This window comes from Quercus suber, unplaced genomic scaffold (assembly GCF_002906115.3).
Source record: "Quercus suber isolate HL8 unplaced genomic scaffold, Cork oak 2.0 scaffold_69, whole genome shotgun sequence".
Lineage (NCBI taxonomy): Eukaryota > Viridiplantae > Streptophyta > Magnoliopsida > Fagales > Fagaceae > Quercus > Quercus suber.
In genome coordinates, this window is record NW_027069534.1 from 1,001,953 (window position 1) to 1,023,969 (window position 22,017).

Consider the following 22,017-nt stretch of genomic DNA (forward strand, 5'->3'; position numbering starts at 1 on the left):
TTATTATTTTGCTTTTATTTTTCAAACAAAAGTATGATCTTACAATTCTCAATCCAATCTATAAAGAACAAATTTAGCTACAAAATTGGTTATAAACTCAATATCTTTTTATTGAATGTGAATTTTGATAAACCACCATTAGATTACATCTTCTTGTTACATTCTTCATACTTGCAAAATTTTTAGAAAATTAAATATCAATAGCTATGTTATCAATAAATTGTTTAAATTGCAAGTTTTTGTAGTTTAAAATTATGCACAAAATATAAGATTATAGATCATATAGTAAATAATATCCGATTGACACAAAATTTGACATGTCTATTAATAGCGTAAAGAAAATGCAATTCAATGATTAGATTTTCAAAATATGTAATAATGTATATTTTATTAAGTAAGCTACAACCAACTTTTTAGCTAAATTTTGTTCATCTATAAAACCCTTCCATACATAGAAGTGTAATTTTTTGAAAATCCAGTAATCCACCATACCTTAGGAGCGTCATTTTGATTCACTAAAAAAAAAGGGTCCTATAGTCATGTTTTTAAAAACGCGGCTATAGGTCTTGAAAACGTGGCTATAGGTCAATCCAACCTATAGCTGTGTTTTTTTAAGCCGCGTTTTTACAAATGCAATTATAGGCCAAGACCAATGGCTGCATTTTCTGTAGGGGACAGCTACAACCACATCTTAAAAACGCGGCTATAGTTTTTAAAAGTTCTAATCTCAACATAACTGCAACAAGAATAGAGATTCTTAGCAAAACAAACATTCCCCAAATATATCTTAAGGACACATAAATACATACAAATATATCTTAAGGACACATATTCTCGAACAAGTTAAAAGATGTAAGAGAAAACATTAAGGGACATATAAAAAAATTAAGGGACATCTAAAAAAATTACTTATATATATCTCTGTCATTGGGCAACTCAAACTCAATTGATATTTTTTTTTTTTTTGGGAGTGGGGGGGGGGGGGGGAGATTCCTTATTTTGAGGTTCCAACCTTGAGGAGAGGGGGTAAGAGAGAGAAACTCTTATTTTTGAGCGTCTAAATATAAATATTATAAATTTTGAAGAGAGCACAACATTTCTCACAACTATTAAGTTATCAAGTTATTATTGATTTTTATATAGGTTTACTACCTGCACTAATAAGTTGTAATTTTTGTGAATGCATGCATCAATTCAATTAGACAAGTTTTTTTTTTTTGGGGGGGGGGGGGGGGGGTTGTGTGTGGAGGGGATGGGGAGTTCCTTAATTATTTTGAGGTTCCAACCTTGCTTGAGGGGAGGGAGCAAGAGAGAGGAACTCTTATTTTTGAGTGTCTAAATATATATATTATGAAATTTTGAAGGGAGGCACAAAATTTCTCACAACTATTAAGTTAACAAGTTATTATTAATTTTTATGTAGGTTCACTACCAGCACCAATAAGTTGTAATTTTTGTGAATGTATTTAGTTCAATTAGACACAAATTTTAAAAAAAAAATTAAGAAAGAAAAGAAAAGGAGAAAAAGAAGAAGACATCTCATATTATATTTTTTTTATTATCTCAATGCCTTTTCATTAGAATTTAAATCAATAGATCATTGTCTTACAAATTTTCATGAATCTCGAGAGCCCCTTCATAAGTAAAGCCCAAATAGTACTTCAACAAGCTAGCATGCAAAGAATTATATATGTTACTATCTTAAGGTCACATGCAGCTATGGAGAATGATAAACATAATCTACCGTTTAGTCAAAGTAATGACTCATTTCAATTGCAACACGCTAAAGAATATTAGTCAATATAGAGTGAACAACTTATGTTAGGTAGTATATATATCCACTATTATATAAAATCTTGTATAAATCCCTATTGGTCCATGGACCAAAATTAGAGAGAATGACCAACTGGAAATGTTTAATTTCCTTTCTTTTTTTTCTTTTTTTTTTTTTTTTATGTTGATCGCATATTCCACTGTTTTTTTCTGCACCTAGCCTCTTAAAATTTTGCGAAATCTTTCGGCACCTAGCCTTGTGAATGAAAACTATTAATTAACAATACATAATAGAAAGATCACATGCCGCACTACTGTATGAAGCACACAGTACCTTAGTCATTGTATGAAGCAAACAGTACTTTCGTGAAGAGATTAAATTAACATGCATATTAGGGTTTTGTAGAGTTGACCTTGACTACCTCCATATATACAAGACAATCATTCAATGCAAAGCAACCTTGAATGCATTTAACAAAGTTAATATTTCCCCTCTGCTTGTCAGTTGAAAAGCTTCATAAAATAATCATGCTATTTTTTATAATCCCAAATGTCATGTGCTGATGTTAAATGGATTATATTTCTATCTTTCATGTTTGTTGCATTGCATTACTGTGTTTCTCTTTATCTCTGGGATAAATTTGTTTCTTTCAAAAATGAACAGGAGTTTGCCTGACTCAAGTACATTATAGCATACTTTGAACTAGGGCTGTCCAAAGTACCCGATGACCCGCCGGAACCGACCAACCCGACCGGAACCGACCCGTCACGGCCGGATTGACACCTCCGACGGGTCGGTGACGGGTCCCAATCTTCAGAACCCGACCCCGGCGGGTCGAGTGGCGGTTTCCGTCCTCAAAAACCCGATCTACCCGACCCTCCCGACAAAACCTCAAAGAAAGGCCGAAATCCGGCGACGTTTGGGCTTCTCAGCTCCGATCTGGCCACGTTTAGCCTTCCTTTACTCAGATTCGGTCAAATCTTCACTCCAATAAGCTTAAATCTGGCGAATCTAGCCCAAATCTACTCAAACTCAGCCAAACTCCGGTAAGTTCGACTCTAACTCGGCCAAATCTAGTTAGATCTCGGCCAAATCTCGTCCATATTTTCATAGATACGAAGGAACATCGGCCAAATCTCGTTAGATCCGGCCAGATCTGACGAGATCCGGCCAAATTTCGGCCAAAATCCGGCGAAATCGGAAAACCTGAAACCGACCGATTCACACCCGATATCCGATATGACCCGACCCGATTGATCTGGAACGGCTGACGGGTCGGTTGCGGGTTGAAATCTTTTCCACCCGTGAAGTTCGGGTCGAGTCCGGGGTGGGCACAAACCCGACCTGGCCCGACCCGTGGACACCCCTACTTTGAACTACAAAGTTGATCCTACACTTAAAAAGTCAAAAGTTGTTGTTAACGCCTTAACGGGCACCTTATGGTACCCATTAACACAATCTTATTTATTTAATTTTTTTATTAAATAGGACCCACTTTTATATAACCTTAACAAATACTATGCGGTGCTTCTTAACATTTGCCCGGAATAGGGTTGGCGTAAACCAAATATATATATATATGTGTGTGTGTGTGTGTGTGTTTGCATTGTTTTGATATAAAATTTTGAGTTATGAGATTATTTTTTGTAATTTGACTATTTGACCGAATTTGTGACTTGTGACTTGTGAGTGGAGTGGTTGATGGCTATGTGAGTGGGCCATACATTAACGCTAAAGGACAATAAAATTATGAAATATTTAAAGAATTGTAAACTTGTAAATTAAAGAATTGTAAACATATATCAAGAATGAACTTTGCAATTGAATAAGAGATCAGTGGATGAATGATTGTGTATATTGAAAAATATATAGCTTGTAGGATTGATAGTGTTTCTTATTGATCCCTCTATACAAAAATTTTGGAGTCGCTTTTGTTTAGAGCATACATTAACCATTCATTTTGAAAAAAAATTTTGAAAAATTAAAAAAACTGTCAAAACAGTTAATTATTTTTTTTTATTTTTTCATAAAAAATTTACTAAAATAGTTTATTAATGTGTTTCCTGAGTTGCATGTTAATAAAATCCATATATGTATACTGTGTGTCTGTATATCTTTCAACGACTGCTATACTTAAGAGTAAGTCTAGTATACTTAAGAGTAAGTCTAGTGCCACATATTTTGTCACAATAAATGTCACAACTCGCTGGTTGGCGAAGGGTAATGGTAAGTTCATGTGGAGGCATTCTTCTACTAACTACATCACACTATGTGACGAATTTGTAATATTTATTGTGCCAAAACGTGTGTCACCAGACATATTCTTTACTTAAATCATAGCTGAGCTGACCACTATAGCTTTTAGATCACCACATACCCAAACCCAACTTTGTCACTTTCACCAAAAGCTAGCTATGGAGGTTATCAACGGACACAAGAAATGGGGTTTCCAAGGGAACCCAGAGTTAATCGCTTCCTCCATCTCCGTCCGTGGTGTTCTCACCAAGCTGATGGCAAATCGTAACAAGGACGATAAGCGACCCACCATTCCTCTCGGCCGTGCTGACCCAACTGAGTATCCGAGCTATCGAACTACCCCTGTTGCCCCAGATGCTGTTGCTGATGCTACCTACTCCTATAACTTCAACTGTTACCCTCCCACAGTCGGTATTGCCGAGGCAAGGAGGTACGTTGATATATATATTGTGCTACTTATTATTGCATACACTGACTTACACAGTCGAACGCACTCAAACTGAAGTTGTATTTTCCAACTTAATCTAGTTTTGACAATTTTAACATCTATACGCAATGAGAAATTATCACCACTCGTACAGTCAAGACTTAAAAATCTCTCCATTTAGTGTCTAATTACTGTATATAGAAAGTTCGTGGCTGCATCTGCACCGTACCTGATAGGTGGAAGCTGACATGGATGCAACTGGGCTTTCCAATAAACGATTAGCATTTAATTTTAATCACCTATAACAATTTCCATTTCATTTTTTTTTAATTGGTCTCTATGAGGTTTGCAATTCTCTTTCTTCAAATCTGTTTCATGCTCTCTCCAAATCTTGTTTCATGATTCGTCTTTTCTTGTGTTTTATTTATTAATATTGCCGTTATAAATAAAAGTTAAATTATCACGTTCTGATACGTTGTCGAATTTAAGGACGGTTCCAAAAGTTTAACCTTTTAAACTATAGTAAATTTAATTATTTAATTACATATTTCTAACACCAAATAATATATATTTTAGCTTGGAAGAGCCAATTTTGCATTTTTTTTTACATGTTATTAAAATGTGTGTTTTTTTTTATAATTGATTTTTTACACAATAAAAAATACAAAATTAGTGTAATTAAAATCAAGGCAATAAGTTTAATGTTGTTTTGAGAATTCTGCGCTTAGTACTAATCAAATTCTATTGTCAATTTTCCTCCAAAAAAAAATAAATAAAGACAAACAAACAAAAAAAAAAAAATTTATATTGTCAATTAGTATAAAAATTACATTTTGTTGGGTTTTGTCGAATCTCACGTACGCTGTCGTTAAAATGACTGGACGTACTGAATCTCAAGGTTCTCAACTTTTCAAGCCTTGAAACGATGAGATTTTTTGTCATTGTATGGTCAATTTTGAATGGTCATATGTGACTTTTAGGTGAAGCACAAAGAGATTATAAATTATAGTCAATTGTTCTTATAAAAAAAAAAATTATAATCAATTGTGGCAAGCACAAAGAAAGTGGCTTTGTAGGTAGCGCCGCGGACACTAGAGACAAGGTTTGCTTTGCTACCTTTCAATTTTGCGAGGATTTGCAATATATTATTTTCAATGATTCCATCACCATTCAATTTTGTTTTACTAGCAAGTTTTAAAACGACTTTGATCGTAACCATCAGATTTTTTCAAAGAGTCGTGTGAAGATTTGCCAAAGGAATATATTTTATATTTTTGTTAGCTTATCAATAGTTTCAACTTTTAAGAAAAATGTGTGCATTCCAACTAATTCAACTAATAAAATTTTTATGGTTGAATAAGAAATCTAAAATTTAAATTTTTTTTTTTAATAAAAAGACTGTGGTAATCATTAATCAAGAAAAGATTAATAGAGTCCATGATGAGCACACACGTGCTCAATTGGGTTAGGCGTTTCCTCAAAAATTATACATTTCTTCTTTTAAGTAGTCTGGGACTGATTTTTTTTTTTTTTTTTTTTTTTTTTAAGTTCCTTCCTGTATGCCTAGGACCACACATTTGATTATTGTGCATATCTTTTTTTTTTTTTTTTTTTGAGCATTTGTGCATATCTTTCTCACCTAGAAAATTTTAAAAGCAAATGCTAACAAGCACTATGACAATGCTTGTTAAGGTTAAAATAATGTAGGTTTTATTTAATAAAAAAATTAGATAAATAAGAGAAATTATATAAAGCTAACCCTAAAGCATATAAACCTGGCAAAATACTAATATAAAGCTGGGTGATTGACAAAAATTCTAACATAAAGTGGCATGTTATAGGGCACTTTACGGTGCCGGTTAACACAACCTAATTTTAAATTCTAATTCCCCAAAAAGCTGCATAGACACGTGGCAAAATTGGGCATATAGTGAGTCACAAGTGACCTAGCTAGGACCACATGAAAACTTGTACAAAGTCGTGACACATCTCATGGCAAGTTGCAGGCCAACATATCGTGAATAATAGGATTTTGAAATCTAGTTTTAGTCAGCGTGCTAAATAGAATCAGAAACGTGCAACATAAGAACTGTCCTGGTTAAATGATATTGAAGTGAGTGACAAGAATAAAAATGTGGATGTTTATTAAACTACTAAAATGAGTTCTTATCATATCAAACTTTCAAACCAAACCTTTCAATTTGATAATTATGCGACTAGAATAAAAATGTGGATGTTTATTGAACTTCTGAAAATGAGTTCTTAGATTGGCAAACTTTCAAACCAATCCCTTCAATTTGATTTTTTTTTTTTTTCTTATACAAAATATAAATTTTACTCTAGTCTAATTTAAGTGTATATGTGGGTGAAATTCTCTCCGAAAGATTTGAACCCGGCCTTTCTCCCCCCTAACACCCCATAAGTATTTATATTTATGGAATGACCATTGCACCCAGAGCGCGCAGTGGTATCCTTTCAATTTGATAATTAGACTTTCAACTTAATTTTCATTACAGGGCTGTTGCAGAATATCTTTCAAAAGATTTTCCATACCAGTTATCGCCAGATGATGTGTATCTCACAGCTGGTTGCACCCAAGCAATAGAAATCGTAGTATCTGTCCTTGCGCGTCCAAATGCCAACATTCTGTTTCCTAGACCAGGTTATCCACAGTATGAAGCTCGTGCGAGTTGTAGTAAGCTTGAAGCTCGCCACTTTGATCTTATACCCGAAAAGGGTTGGGAGGTTGATCTTGATTCTGTTGAAGCTCTTGCGGATGAGAACACAGTTGCTATGGTTATCATCAATCCCAGCAATCCTTGTGGAAATGTCTTCACGTACCAACATTTGAAAGAGGTGGTTCAATGTGTAATCTAAATTTTGAAGGTTACTGGTTCTTCTATTTAACTAAAAGTTTCAATTGTTGCCTTTTTGTTTACTTAGATTGCAGAGACTGCTAGCAAACTTGGGATTTTTGTGATTTCTGATGAAGTTTATGGCCATCTAGCTTTTGGAAGTAATCCATTTGTGCCCATGGGAGTGTTTGGACCAACTGTACCTGTTCTAACACTTGGATCCATAGCAAAGAGATGGATTGTTCCTGGTTGGCGAATTGGGTGGATTGTGACAAGTGACCCCAATGGCATCTTCCATCAATCAGGGGTTGGTGCTTCATCTTTTCCATTACATTATATCACAATTTCCATATTTGACATAGTATTTATAGTTACAATAATTTTATGTTTTCCTGGGGTAGAATCTTGCATTTGTAAGTTTGTAGTTATGTTGCCTATACTTCTACCAGTGTATGTAGTGTAAATGATAATGTTCTCTTATCAAGTTATGGTTATTGATGCTTGCTTATAGACAAAAACAGAAGATGAGTTCCTAGTGTTGGTCTTGTACCTTGGGGATGAAGTTACCCTTTTGTTTGAATGAAGACGCATAAGTATCATACAATTTTCCATCAATCGAATCATTTTTCAAGAAACGTGAAACATCCAAGTCATACAAGTAAAGAAATTGCTTCATTAATAAAAAGAAGAAAGGACATAAATAGTGATTGGACTAATGATTACAAGAATCCTGGATCTCAAATGTTGGTTCTTTGATTATAGATTATATTATTAACTGAATTTGAAGATTTATACCTGTTTACTTTCACAATGTATTTTCCTTGTGCAATGAGATTAATTCATTAATTAACAAGAAGTATTTTACATACCTAGAGACTGTGTTTTCTTTTATCCAGTTTGTGGAGTGCATGAAGAATTTTCTGGACATCACCACCGACCCCCCAACAAACATGCAGGTACCTAATTTTAACTTCTTTGTTCTAATATATTTTAAATAAAAAGAAATTTTGAAAATGAATGCAATACATTTTCTAACTTTTAATTTTGTATAACTTACTAGACTATACATACAAATTGTATGAATTAATGCATGCTTTAAATAGAAAATCTGATGATAGAATAATGTAATTAATGCATTAGCTGATTAGTAAGGAAAATACTTAGATACGCTCAGAGTATAGTAAAATGATGCTCCTTCCTTTCACATTTAGGATTGACACCACCATGAATTTAATGAATGGACCTCACAATGAATGAGAGAATAGGAAGCACCATTCACCGTACTTTGGGAGTTTCTAAAAATTAATCGATTAGCCTTCAAAAAAAAAAATTAATCGATTAGCAATAACATCCTAATTTCTAACATAAACCAAGCAATACATCTGAAACGTGGTTTTTTTTTTTTTTTTTATATAGGACAAAACTTAGGTACTGCTCCTTAAATTTTTCTCTTATGATTCTACCGTGTAGCTTTTTTCTCATGAGATGGAAATGTATTTTTTAGTTAAGTAGCCATATAACAAAATCTTAAAAGGGGAAACTTAAGGAACAGCATCTAAGGTACTGTAATAAGTTTTGTCCTTTTTTTTAACCACATAAATCATATGGTTGTTGAAAATCCAAATAATGGGAATACAATTTAATAAAAGATGGGTGAGAGATGGCTTATTGAAGTTGCTGATCTAATTTCTCTAATCCATAAATCTTATATTCTTTTGGCATCTCCTAGAGACATGCATATGTTTTTCTCATGGATTTTGTTATAATAGAAATTTAGGATATAATCCAACATCTTTTATTCTTTAATTTCCTTGCCTTACCTAGTCAAAAATTTACAAATGTTCTACGTTTTCAGGGGGCACTTACCCAAATCCTGAAGCACACAAAAGAGGATTTCTATTCAAAGATTCTAACCACAATTAGAGGAGCTGCAGACATTTTATATGATAGAATTCAAGAAATCCCTTGTCTGACCTGTCCACACAAACCAGAAGGGTCCATGGTTGCAATGGTAAGGACGTATATACAAACTATGTGACTTGTGCTTCAACATAAACATTTGAAGAGTTTTTTTCCCCTTTTTGATAACAGGTGAAGCTAAATCTACCACTGCTTGAAGGCATTATTGATGATGTGGACTTCTGTATGAAGTTGGCCAGGGAGGAATCCGTGATTGTTCTGCCAGGTAAGAATTTAACAATTTGGACTTCTTCCAATACTTTCATAAGTTTTTTTTTTTTTTTTGGTGACTAAGAATACTTTTATACATAAGATTGTTTGATTGCTTTCCTTGTAAATACTGATGTTGAGCTTTGTAGCTTAACTGGTACCTCCTAATATTTTCAACAAAAACATCCGCATTCAAATCCCCCTTCCCCAACTATCAAATATATATATACACATATTTTTTGTTATTGTTGTCGTTGTTGTGTATGTGTGTGTGCACCTTTATGTTTCTCCAGCATATTTTTGACATTTTCTTAGCAGCAAATAGAGGCCTTTTCTAATTTCTCAACTTGCTCCAAAACTAATGCCACACTTAAATTTATAACCATGGTGTTTGCGTTCTTATCTAGTATGCATTCTCGGTTAGAGAGAATTTCTTCTTTTTATTTATTTATTTAAAAAAAAAGGATTGCTTAGCTGCTCAGTATTATGCTTCCAGGGGTTACTGTTGGACTTAAGAATTGTCTTCGAATTACATTTGCCGTTGAGCATTCTGCGCTTGAAGATGGACTTGGAAGAATAAAAGCCTTCTACCACAGGCATGCCAAGAAGGAATAGGTTCAATTGTGTGTGCAGCAATAAAATTGAAGGATGGTGATCTACAAGTTCACGTTGTATCTCATACTCCATTTTTTAGGGTAATAAATCCATTTGCTCATTGTCTAAACTTTGGTTAAAGCCTGATGGGGCTTTGTTACCATTTTCAGTCAGCTTGGGCTTAATTGCTATATTTATCTTATGCGGTGATGACATTGTGCCATTAAAAGTTGGATGTATGAAAAGACATTGGATTGTTCCATTATGATGAAATTGCAGTAATATAGTTGAATGTATTGTAGAATTAATATGGCTTGAATTAGGAGCTCGACTCTTTGTTGGATTTGAATAAAGAAAGAAATTTATTCCTTTTGAGTTACTATTGTTTGAAATTATCAAGCTCTATTAGAAGTCTTGTCTACTACTTGATTTGGAATTCCTTTTGGAATAGGAGTGATTCTCTTTTTGTGTGTAGAAAAAAGGTCTAGTCCTTCTTGGTTTTGGATATTCTAGCCGACTCAAGTCTCCTATATAAGTATAATGCTACTACGGAAAATTAAAGAGTGAGAAGAGAGAGTGTGTGAGAAAAAGGCTCTCTCTTCGTTTGATTCTTTGATATTTGTGGGTTGCAATTTGGAATAGTGAAAGAGGTTTGTTGCCGCTTGGTTTTGGTTCTGCGGTTTGTTAATTTGTTCTCTCTTGGTGTGTTGCAACTTTTGGATTTGATTTGTGCCTCTTTCTTTGGTTTTTGTGCAATTTGCATTTGGTATTTGGTATTTGTGAACCTTTGTTTCTTTGGTTTTGTATTTGTGAGAGAGAGCTATTTGGATATATTTGAAATTTGGGTTTGTGAGAGTACCTCTACACCAATTTGTATTATCCCAAATTTGTTATAGTGAAATTTGTTCATCGTCACTTGTGGATGTAGACTATTGCCGAACCATGTAAATCTTGGTGTTTTGTGTCTATTTTCTTTTGGATTAATTTTCTTCGTTCCTATTGTTAATTTTAATATCTTTCACAAGCCTAAAATATTTTTACAATCAATCTTAATAATTTGAACTTCCACTATTTTACAACATGTATGTCCTGCCGACGCTTTAAACAAAATAATTTGTCAAATATACTTAGTCACCAGAGTCACCACGAATTGAACTCATGGATATTATAGATCAGATCTAACAGGAAAATAATTTATCCCCCATCAGAATTAGAAGGGACTAAAAGAAAAAAAGGGGTAAATTTTTTTAAGTATATGTAGTTAAAGTAACACAACCGAGTTGATGCATCATGCATGCAGTTATGAGTGTTACCTACATCCGCATAGATTAATTAGTTATGAGTCAAAGTAAATTGAGAACACTGTCCTGACCAGAAAATGAAACAGAATGGCTGAACTCCAATGTCATGTTCATTGCTCGGGAATTTGTCAAGAACAATTTTAATTTGTTATGATCAAAATGACACATAATTCCTATGCCATGTCCTTTAATTAGTAAGGAAACTAAACAAATAAATTGCCTTAATAATGAGGGAATTGAATTGGCTCCATTTTAGTGATATTAGTTGCAAACCCACGTGATAAGGGGAAAATTTCACGATTTGTTTTCTTATTAAGTGGAAAATGAAAATAATAGATGAGACTTATAAGAGTTAATCCCAAATTATTCTTAAAATAATGTGATTATTTTAACAAAATAATAGTGGGTACAATATATTAAATTTTTTAAATTAAGTTATCAATATTTGTTATTTGAAATAATTTTTAATTTTGTAAGTGTTTTTTTTTTTTTTAATTCCAAGGAAACATAATACATTTTACATTCAATTATTTTTGTTTACTTAGATTGCAGAGACTGCTAGCAAACTTGGGATTTTTGTGATTTCTGATGAAGTTTATGGCCATCTAGCTTTTGGAAGTAATCCATTTGTGCCCATGGGAGTGTTTGGACCAACTGTACCTGTTCTAACACTTGGATCCATAGCAAAGAGATGGATTGTTCCTGGTTGGCGAATTGGGTGGATTGTGACAAGTGACCCCAATGGCATCTTCCATCAATCAGGGGTTGGTGCTTCATCTTTTCCATTACATTATATCACAATTTCCATATTTGACATAGTATTTATAGTTACAATAATTTTATGTTTTCCTGGGGTAGAATCTTGCATTTGTAAGTTTGTAGTTATGTTGCCTATACTTCTACCAGTGTATGTAGTGTAAATGATAATGTTCTCTTATCAAGTTATGGTTATTGATGCTTGCTTATAGACAAAAACAGAAGATGAGTTCCTAGTGTTGGTCTTGTACCTTGGGGATGAAGTTACCCTTTTGTTTGAATGAAGACGCATAAGTATCATACAATTTTCCATCAATCGAATCATTTTTCAAGAAACGTGAAACATCCAAGTCATACAAGTAAAGAAATTGCTTCATTAATAAAAAGAAGAAAGGACATAAATAGTGATTGGACTAATGATTACAAGAATCCTGGATCTCAAATGTTGGTTCTTTGATTATAGATTATATTATTAACTGAATTTGAAGATTTATACCTGTTTACTTTCACAATGTATTTTCCTTGTGCAATGAGATTAATTCATTAATTAACAAGAAGTATTTTACATACCTAGAGACTGTGTTTTCTTTTATCCAGTTTGTGGAGTGCATGAAGAATTTTCTGGACATCACCACCGACCCCCCAACAAACATGCAGGTACCTAATTTTAACTTCTTTGTTCTAATATATTTTAAATAAAAAGAAATTTTGAAAATGAATGCAATACATTTTCTAACTTTTAATTTTGTATAACTTACTAGACTATACATACAAATTGTATGAATTAATGCATGCTTTAAATAGAAAATCTGATGATAGAATAATGTAATTAATGCATTAGCTGATTAGTAAGGAAAATACTTAGATACGCTCAGAGTATAGTAAAATGATGCTCCTTCCTTTCACATTTAGGATTGACACCACCATGAATTTAATGAATGGACCTCACAATGAATGAGAGAATAGGAAGCACCATTCACCGTACTTTGGGAGTTTCTAAAAATTAATCGATTAGCCTTCAAAAAAAAAAATTAATCGATTAGCAATAACATCCTAATTTCTAACATAAACCAAGCAATACATCTGAAACGTGGTTTTTTTTTTTTTTTATATAGGACAAAACTTAGGTACTGCTCCTTAAATTTTTCTCTTATGATTCTACCGTGTAGCTTTTTTCTCATGAGATGGAAATGTATTTTTTAGTTAAGTAGCCATATAACAAAATCTTAAAAGGGGAAACTTAAGGAACAGCATCTAAGGTACTGTAATAAGTTTTGTCCTTTTTTTTAACCACATAAATCATATGGTTGTTGAAAATCCAAATAATGGGAATACAATTTAATAAAAGATGGGTGAGAGATGGCTTATTGAAGTTGCTGATCTAATTTCTCTAATCCATAAATCTTATATTCTTTTGGCATCTCCTAGAGACATGCATATGTTTTTCTCATGGATTTTGTTATAATAGAAATTTAGGATATAATCCAACATCTTTTATTCTTTAATTTCCTTGCCTTACCTAGTCAAAAATTTACAAATGTTCTACGTTTTCAGGGGGCACTTACCCAAATCCTGAAGCACACAAAAGAGGATTTCTATTCAAAGATTCTAACCACAATTAGAGGAGCTGCAGACATTTTATATGATAGAATTCAAGAAATCCCTTGTCTGACCTGTCCACACAAACCAGAAGGGTCCATGGTTGCAATGGTAAGGACGTATATACAAACTATGTGACTTGTGCTTCAACATAAACATTTGAAGAGTTTTTTTCCCCTTTTTGATAACAGGTGAAGCTAAATCTACCACTGCTTGAAGGCATTATTGATGATGTGGACTTCTGTATGAAGTTGGCCAGGGAGGAATCCGTGATTGTTCTGCCAGGTAAGAATTTAACAATTTGGACTTCTTCCAATACTTTCATAAGTTTTTTTTTTTTTTTTTGGTGACTAAGAATACTTTTATACATAAGATTGTTTGATTGCTTTCCTTGTAAATACTGATGTTGAGCTTTGTAGCTTAACTGGTACCTCCTAATATTTTCAACAAAAACATCCGCATTCAAATCCCCCTTCCCCAACTATCAAATATATATATACACATATTTTTTGTTATTGTTGTCGTTGTTGTGTATGTGTGTGTGCACCTTTATGTTTCTCCAGCATATTTTTGACATTTTCTTAGCAGCAAGTAGAGGCCTTTTCTAATTTCTCAACTTGCTCCAAAACTAATGCCACACTTAAATTTATAACCATGGTGTTTGCGTTCTTATCTAGTATGCATTCTCGGTTAGAGAGAATTTCTTCTTTTTATTTATTTATTTAAAAAAAAAGGATTGCTTAGCTGCTCAGTATTATGCTTCCAGGGGTTACTGTTGGACTTAAGAATTGTCTTCGAATTACATTTGCCGTTGAGCATTCTGCGCTTGAAGATGGACTTGGAAGAATAAAAGCCTTCTACCACAGGCATGCCAAGAAGGAATAGGTTCAATTGTGTGTGCAGCAATAAAATTGAAGGATGGTGATCTACAAGTTCACGTTGTATCTCATACTCCATTTTTTAGGGTAATAAATCCATTTGCTCATTGTCTAAACTTTGGTTAAAGCCTGATGGGGCTTTGTTACCATTTTCAGTCAGCTTGGGCTTAATTGCTATATTTATCTTATGCGGTGATGACATTGTGCCATTAAAAGTTGGATGTATGAAAAGACATTGGATTGTTCCATTATGATGAAATTGCAGTAATATAGTTGAATGTATTGTAGAATTAATATGGCTTGAATTAGGAGCTCGACTCTTTGTTGGATTTGAATAAAGAAAGAAATTTATTCCTTTTGAGTTACTATTGTTTGAAATTATCAAGCTCTATTAGAAGTCTTGTCTACTACTTGATTTGGAATTCCTTTTGGAATAGGAGTGATTCTCTTTTTGTGTGTAGAAAAAAGGTCTAGTCCTTCTTGGTTTTGGATATTCTAGCCGACTCAAGTCTCCTATATAAGTATAATGCTACTACGGAAAATTAAAGAGTGAGAAGAGAGAGTGTGTGAGAAAAAGGCTCTCTCTTCGTTTGATTCTTTGATATTTGTGGGTTGCAATTTGGAATAGTGAAAGAGGTTTGTTGCCGCTTGGTTTTGGTTCTGCGGTTTGTTAATTTGTTCTCTCTTGGTGTGTTGCAACTTTTGGATTTGATTTGTGCCTCTTTCTTTGGTTTTTGTGCAATTTGCATTTGGTATTTGGTATTTGTGAACCTTTGTTTCTTTGGTTTTGTATTTGTGAGAGAGAGCTATTTGGATATATTTGAAATTTGGGTTTGTGAGAGTACCTCTACACCAATTTGTATTATCCCAAATTTGTTATAGTGAAATTTGTTCATCGTCACTTGTGGATGTAGACTATTGCCGAACCATGTAAATCTTGGTGTTTTGTGTCTATTTTCTTTTGGATTAATTTTCTTCGTTCCTATTGTTAATTTTAATATCTTTCACAAGCCTAAAATATTTTTACAATCAATCTTAATAATTTGAACTTCCACTATTTTACAACATGTATGTCCTGCCGACGCTTTAAACAAAATAATTTGTCAAATATACTTAGTCACCAGAGTCACCACGAATTGAACTCATGGATATTATAGATCAGATCTAACAGGAAAATAATTTATCCCCCATCAGAATTAGAAGGGACTAAAAGAAAAAAAGGGGTAAATTTTTTTAAGTATATGTAGTTAAAGTAACACAACCGAGTTGATGCATCATGCATGCAGTTATGAGTGTTACCTACATCCGCATAGATTAATTAGTTATGAGTCAAAGTAAATTGAGAACACTGTCCTGACCAGAAAATGAAACAGAATGGCTGAACTCCAATGTCATGTTCATTGCTCGGGAATTTGTCAAGAACAATTTTAATTTGTTATGATCAAAATGACACATAATTCCTATGCCATGTCCTTTAATTAGTAAGGAAACTAAACAAATAAATTGCCTTAATAATGAGGGAATTGAATTGGCTCCATTTTAGTGATATTAGTTGCAAACCCACGTGATAAGGGGAAAATTTCACGATTTGTTTTCTTATTAAGTGGAAAATGAAAATAATAGATGAGACTTATAAGAGTTAATCCCAAATTATTCTTAAAATAATGTGATTATTTTAACAAAATAATAGTGGGTACAATATATTAAATTTTTTAAATTAAGTTATCAATATTTGTTATTTGAAATAATTTTTAATTTTGTAAGTGTTTTTTTTTTTTTTTAATTCCAAGGAAACATAATACATTTTACATTCAATTATTATATAAAGCGAGATATTTTGTAAATAATGTAATGTATAGTTGGAATTTGTTTCTAGTACTACTTATATTCAACACATCCTCTATATATCTTGAATGATTGAAAGAGAAAATAGATATAAGTAAATCCATAACTTATATTAGGAAAAAAAATATAAAACTTTAATAACATATAAGAAAAATGTAATTGTTAATAAAATAACTCCTCTTTTAACAGAAACCTCTCCTCCTAAAATATCACCAAAGTGGACTGAATAGACTGAAATTGACCAAATGGACTAAATGGCCCAAAATGAACCAATTGAACTGAATAGGCTGAAAGGACCAAAATTGACCAAAATAGATTGAAAATATCGAATTAGATTAAAATAGACTAAAATATTATGCTGATATGGCTTAACAAAAGTACAACAACAATAAATGCTATATTTTGGTTTTTAGATAATATATTATATAGATATAGGTGAGAACAAAAATCCTAATCCACACATTTAGAAGTTTTTCATGGGATTGGCCAATGATTTTCTAAGCTCTATAGAGGGAACTGAATTGGCTAGATTATCTAAGCATATTTTCTATTTGCACCTCAACTTTGTAATAATATATATAAGTATATGGCTTGCTCTTTACTCTTGCTTCAAACCTTCATTTCGTAAATTGTGAGAGAGAATGTTGGGTGTATTTTACATTAGGGTTTTTATGAGAGGTCTTATGTGCCATTATCCTATTTTCCTAAGAAGCTTCTCATAAACATCATCCTTTTGTCAATTTCACACACACACACACACACAATTGATAACAGCTATTTCTTTTTACGATATAATTAAGGAGAATCAGAGGAGTAGGTGAATACTCTAATGAGAGAAGAACAACTATTTCGGTTGATGTGCTTCCCTTACATGGAAATTGAACTTTGGAAATTGCTTTATGGTCACAGAGGAGAAAAATCATATCTGGACAGTGGACACAATTTGAAAAATATTGGTGGGCAAGCAATTGTGATCTTGCAAGGAAAAAAATCTCAAAGTAAAATTCGAATGGCCCTAATAAAATACATTCCTTGTTGGGATTACCATATGATATGATTGTTCCAAATTTGAATGGCCCTAATAAAAACATTCCACTTAGTACTATTATATGCTTGTTCTTCCTACATGTTCAAGGGCCTTGGAAAAGCCAGGATGAGGATTCTCAACTGGATAGGCCACTTCAGTTCCAAACCAAAGCCTTTTTTGTTTACCCAAAACTTAAATAAAAGTTCTTTGTATCTTGTATGTTAGGTTTTCTAATTGAAATCAACAAAATGGTTTTATTGAATTTAACTATGTAATTACAATAAGCAATAAATCACATGGATGAATTTAATTAAAAATTTTAAAGTACAACACTTTAGTTTTATCTTTCTTTTTTACCAAATCTAGATGGTTTAATACTAATTAAGAGTTTGCTTAAGTGAACTTATTTTATTGACATATTTTTTTTAAAAAATTATATAAATATACCAATAAAAATTATTGGTTAAAAGGCAAATTACGCCCTTTAAGTTTGGGTGTATTGTCTTTTTGTCCATTTAATTTTTGTTATTTAGCCCTTAAATTTTAACACGCTTTGTCAAGTTAGTCTTTCAATCCATTACCCTTTTTTTGTTATTTTAAAAAAAAAAAGCAATAGGTTGTAAGATTTATAAAAATGATATTATCATATGTGATGCTATTTTTTATTGGACTTAACAACAATTTTATTGACGACAATGGACATGAATGTATTTTTTTTTTTTGGAAAAGAAAAAAAAAAGTATTAAGTACTAAAATGATAAAAATTGATTGTTTACTTAAATTTAAAAAGTGTATTAACTATCTTTTAGCCAAAAAAATATACAAGATGAGGTGAAAATCAAAACAAAAAAGCTACAACAAATTGATTAATCCATCATTAGCGAATAATATAAATAAATGAACGGCTGAAAATACGCCAAAAAAACATAGGCAATCTTGGTCTTTGAACCTATAAACCATCCAAAAAAGGGAAGCCCATGATCACGTGAACACCAGCACCACCACAAACGGTACAAAACAAAGACCTCATAACTCTTTACCGTTGTATCTCACGGTCCCACTGTCCCCGCCGCCAAAATTTTCAAAAATAAAACCCACTCTCTCCCCCCAACGGCTAGTATACTTTGCGTCAAACCCCATTTTCAAGAGAACCAATAAACCTTCCCAAACACCACGTTTTTTCATTCAAGATCCAAAATAATACTCTCTTTAATCAGATCTCTCTCTCTCTTCATTCAGAGAACCAAGAAATCATCTTTGCCATTAATCAAAACCAAACCCCCTCAAGAAAATCTTTCACGATCTGATCACATAAATTCAAACTCATTAATGGATTCTACACCGCCTTCTCATCGATCCGAGCCCCGTTCTAGATTAAAATCAGCCTCTCGCCTTGCTCGTATTGGTGATTTCATCGTCGAGAGAGAAGAATCTCCTCATCTCTCTCTCGACCTCATCCTATCACCACCAACAACCAAGAAGACCCCATCACCATCCACAGAGTCTCTGAGAAACTCCAACTCTCTTCCTATTCACGAACTCTTGCTTCTTTCGCCTTCTCCGCGCCGAAAATCCAAGACCCGTCTCACAGATCGGCTTGAAATGGCCGAGGAGCCCGTGGAGCCTAACGGGTCTCGCCGGAGGTGCAAAAGCAGGGCTGCCCAGATGGGTCTGCTGGGCTGTGCCTCGCCAAGGAATTCTCGGAGGTCAAGAAGGCGGTCGGAGATTGAGATTCGGGAAGAGAAAGAACCAAGCTTGGCGGAGGAGATCGGAAAGCCAAGGAAGAGACGGCACAGCGGGCGGTCCAAGAGGGAGAAGCTGAGTTTGGTCCCTCTAATGCCTTCCTCAAGTTCATCTCCAAGTATGTTGAAATCACTATCCTCTAATTCTTTAATTTTTTTTTTTCTATGTTTTTGGGTTTTTTTTGGGTGTATTTAGTGATTGATTTGTGCTTATTTTGGTTGGTATTTTGTGGAAATAGAAGCAGCAGATGAGGATGGAAACAATCTTGATCGAATTGGGCAGATGATAACTGATTTGATTATGTGGAGAGATACTGCAAAGTCAAGCCTTTGGTTTGGCTTAGGGACTATTTGCTTCTTGTCGTCTTGTTTTGCTAGAGAAATTAGCTTTAGGTGTGTATTTTTCTTTCTTTTCCTTTAGCCCTCTCTCTCTCTCTCTCTCTCTCCTTGTCTAATATAACTATAGTATCAAGAATTTAAGACCTGTCAAATGTCACAATTTCAGCATTTTCTCAGCAATATCCCAACTAGGACTTCTGTTTTTGGGCGCATCGTTCTTCTCGAATTCGATCTCTCAGAGGTTACAACTTATAAACTCCTTTATCATGTTATGTTCCAATGTATGTTTATCTGTTTTGCTAAGCTTTAGGATTTGATGAAATTGTAGAAATAATAATGTCGAAAAGAAGCGTGACTTTAAGCTTAAAGAAGATGACATTTTACGTCTTGGCAAGTTGATACTTCCAGCCACAAATCTTGCAATTTCAAAGACAAGAGAGCTTTTCTCAGGAGAGCCATCCATGACCCTCAGAGTAATAATTACAAAGAATTTGTTATTCATATTTTGACAACGTACTTCAGCTTGAGTCATAACTTCAATCAGCCTAATTCTGGTTATAGGTTGCTCCATTCCTACTCTTAGGAGCCGAATATGGCCACCTTATAACAGTATGGCGGCTCTGCGCAATTGGTATGTCAATACTCATTCACATCTCCCAATTAGCAGATAAAATTTAAGATTTCTATGCTCTCTCTTTTTTTCTTTTCTTTTTTCAATTCTTAAAGTGGGTATTTTGGTTGTTGATCATGTGGGTAATGGTTATTGTTTGTGTGATATATTAGTTATTGATGTGAAAATGTATTTGGTTATTGTTTGGGTGAGCAGGATTTTTTATGAGCTTCACTATCCCAAAACTGTACTCATGCTACTCCATTCAGATAAACCAAAAAGGTAATTCCATTACCAATGTACTTAATTAATACATGTATTAAGTGTGTTTTAATATCCTTGAGTCACTAAAGCTAAGTGCCATTTGCCAATGCAGTTGAGTGTTTAAAATGGTGGGTGTTGGAAGCATGGGGTGCTTGTTCTCACAAGAAGATAGTGGCTGCATCAGCTGTCACTGCCTTTTGGAATCTATCTACTATAAAAACCCGTATTTTTACAGGTAATTTTCTGACCATTTGATTAAGCTTCTGTTTGAAATTTCAATATCCCCACATTACATGGCAAAATTTCAATATCATTTCTCTTTTTTATTAGTTCCAAAATTGTGTCTTCTTGTTTTTCTCTCTCTTAAAAAAGAATAGGAAAATAAAAAATAAAAAATAGAACCAAACAAACAATTATCAAACCTTGTCATGTTCTCTCTGTATAACAACTTTTTATTTGGTTTTCTTTTTACATTGTCTTGGACAATTCTTGTGCAATAAGGAGAGTAAAACCACTTAAAAGGGAAATAACAACTTAATGCAATTATGATTTCTAAGAGAGAGTAGGAAATAACAAGAAGCTTTTATTATATAACATATTGTAGCAACTTTTCTTACCACTCCAGAATCAAGATGCCTAACAGATTCATCAGACAGAGTAGGGCAAGAACCAAACCTTGTTGCCAAGAATCTTGTAACTTAATGACATTGCCTAGTTCTCTCTATGGGAAGACCTAAATTCAAATCCCCCACCTGACTTATTGGAAGGGTAACAAAAACTGACTTTTAAACACTTAAATTTAACTTAGCGTTGGGATGTCAGAATTGCCAATAGCGAGAAAAATGTCACAGTCACATGTCTGAATTACCAATAGCACAGTTTTTTGGCATGAAGTTGTTATCCGATAGAAAAGACCCAAAAATTTACTAACATTTATACTTGATTTCCTTTGCAGCGTTTATATCTCTGGTTATACTCCGATATTGCCGACAGCATCTAGTGACATTGGAAGAAGGAGAAACAGAAGAAGGGGAACAAGAGCAGCAGCAACAACAGCAGGCATTGGTGGTGGTAGAAGCAGGTTGCCAAAAGTAGTACTAGGAGTCATAGGACGCCTCCAACCCAAAAATAAAAGCAAAAACAAAAACAAAAAACACCAATATTTCTGTTCATTTACTGCATGGACAGATGAGGCATTTTGTAAAATGTGACTCATCCTTGTTCAAAATGTATAAATAAAATGAATTTCTTCTTCTTTTATGATTCAATCTCTCATTCCGTCTGTTGATGATGTCCGAAAAGAGGAACATTAAATTGAACATTAAATTGCACTTGAAGTACTTGTAATTCATTCATTAAAAAAAAAGGTACTTGTAATTGTTCTCCCATCAACTCACTATATTCCAATTGGATTTGAATAAACAAAGGATAAAGTGAATGAATTGGCATAAGGACTCATTAGCACCTCATTAGCACATCAAGCTTTTTGGGGATAGTGCATGAAGAATTGTTAGATAAATCAAATAAAGGACTAACTAATAAGTGTGAATTTGTTTATCATGCAACACCCGTCCACATCCA

At 33.4% G+C, this 22,017-nt stretch overlaps 3 protein-coding genes across 4 annotated transcripts; all 3 read left to right on the forward strand.

Moving 5' to 3' along the window:
* The first annotated feature begins 4,090 nt into the window (after positions 1-4,090).
* Positions 4,091-10,450, forward strand: LOC112013244 (probable aminotransferase TAT2). The gene is made up of 7 exons (XM_024045631.2): positions 4,091-4,460; positions 6,974-7,313; positions 7,401-7,619; positions 8,209-8,268; positions 9,168-9,323; positions 9,404-9,497; positions 9,978-10,450. The coding sequence occupies exons 1-7, from the start codon at positions 4,189-4,191 to the stop codon at positions 10,094-10,096; spliced, it is 1,260 nt and encodes a 419-aa protein (XP_023901399.1). The 5' UTR covers positions 4,091-4,188; the 3' UTR covers positions 10,097-10,450.
* Positions 10,451-11,925: 1,475 nt separating this feature from the next.
* LOC136067365 (probable aminotransferase TAT2) lies at positions 11,926-14,970 on the forward strand. Its single transcript, XM_065773112.1, has 5 exons — positions 11,926-12,140; positions 12,730-12,789; positions 13,687-13,842; positions 13,923-14,016; positions 14,498-14,970. Exons 1-5 carry the CDS (start codon positions 12,012-12,014, stop codon positions 14,614-14,616), a joined length of 558 nt encoding a protein of 185 aa, XP_065629184.1. The 5' UTR covers positions 11,926-12,011; the 3' UTR covers positions 14,617-14,970.
* A 3,616-nt stretch (positions 14,971-18,586) lies between these two features.
* On the forward strand, positions 18,587-21,696 carry LOC112013257 (reticulon-like protein B17). 2 transcript variants are annotated; one of them, XM_065773111.1, is made up of 9 exons: positions 18,587-19,342; positions 19,463-19,616; positions 19,729-19,803; positions 19,891-20,035; positions 20,124-20,193; positions 20,389-20,454; positions 20,549-20,671; positions 21,392-21,521; positions 21,559-21,696. In XM_065773111.1, exons 1-9 carry the CDS (start codon positions 18,811-18,813, stop codon positions 21,566-21,568), a joined length of 1,305 nt encoding a protein of 434 aa, XP_065629183.1. In that variant the 5' UTR covers positions 18,587-18,810; the 3' UTR covers positions 21,569-21,696. The 2 variants fall into 2 exon arrangements, with proteins under 2 accessions (XP_065629183.1, XP_023901416.2); XM_024045648.2 differs by having other exon boundaries at positions 18,588-19,342; positions 21,392-21,696.
* The last annotated feature ends 321 nt before the right edge of the window (positions 21,697-22,017 follow it).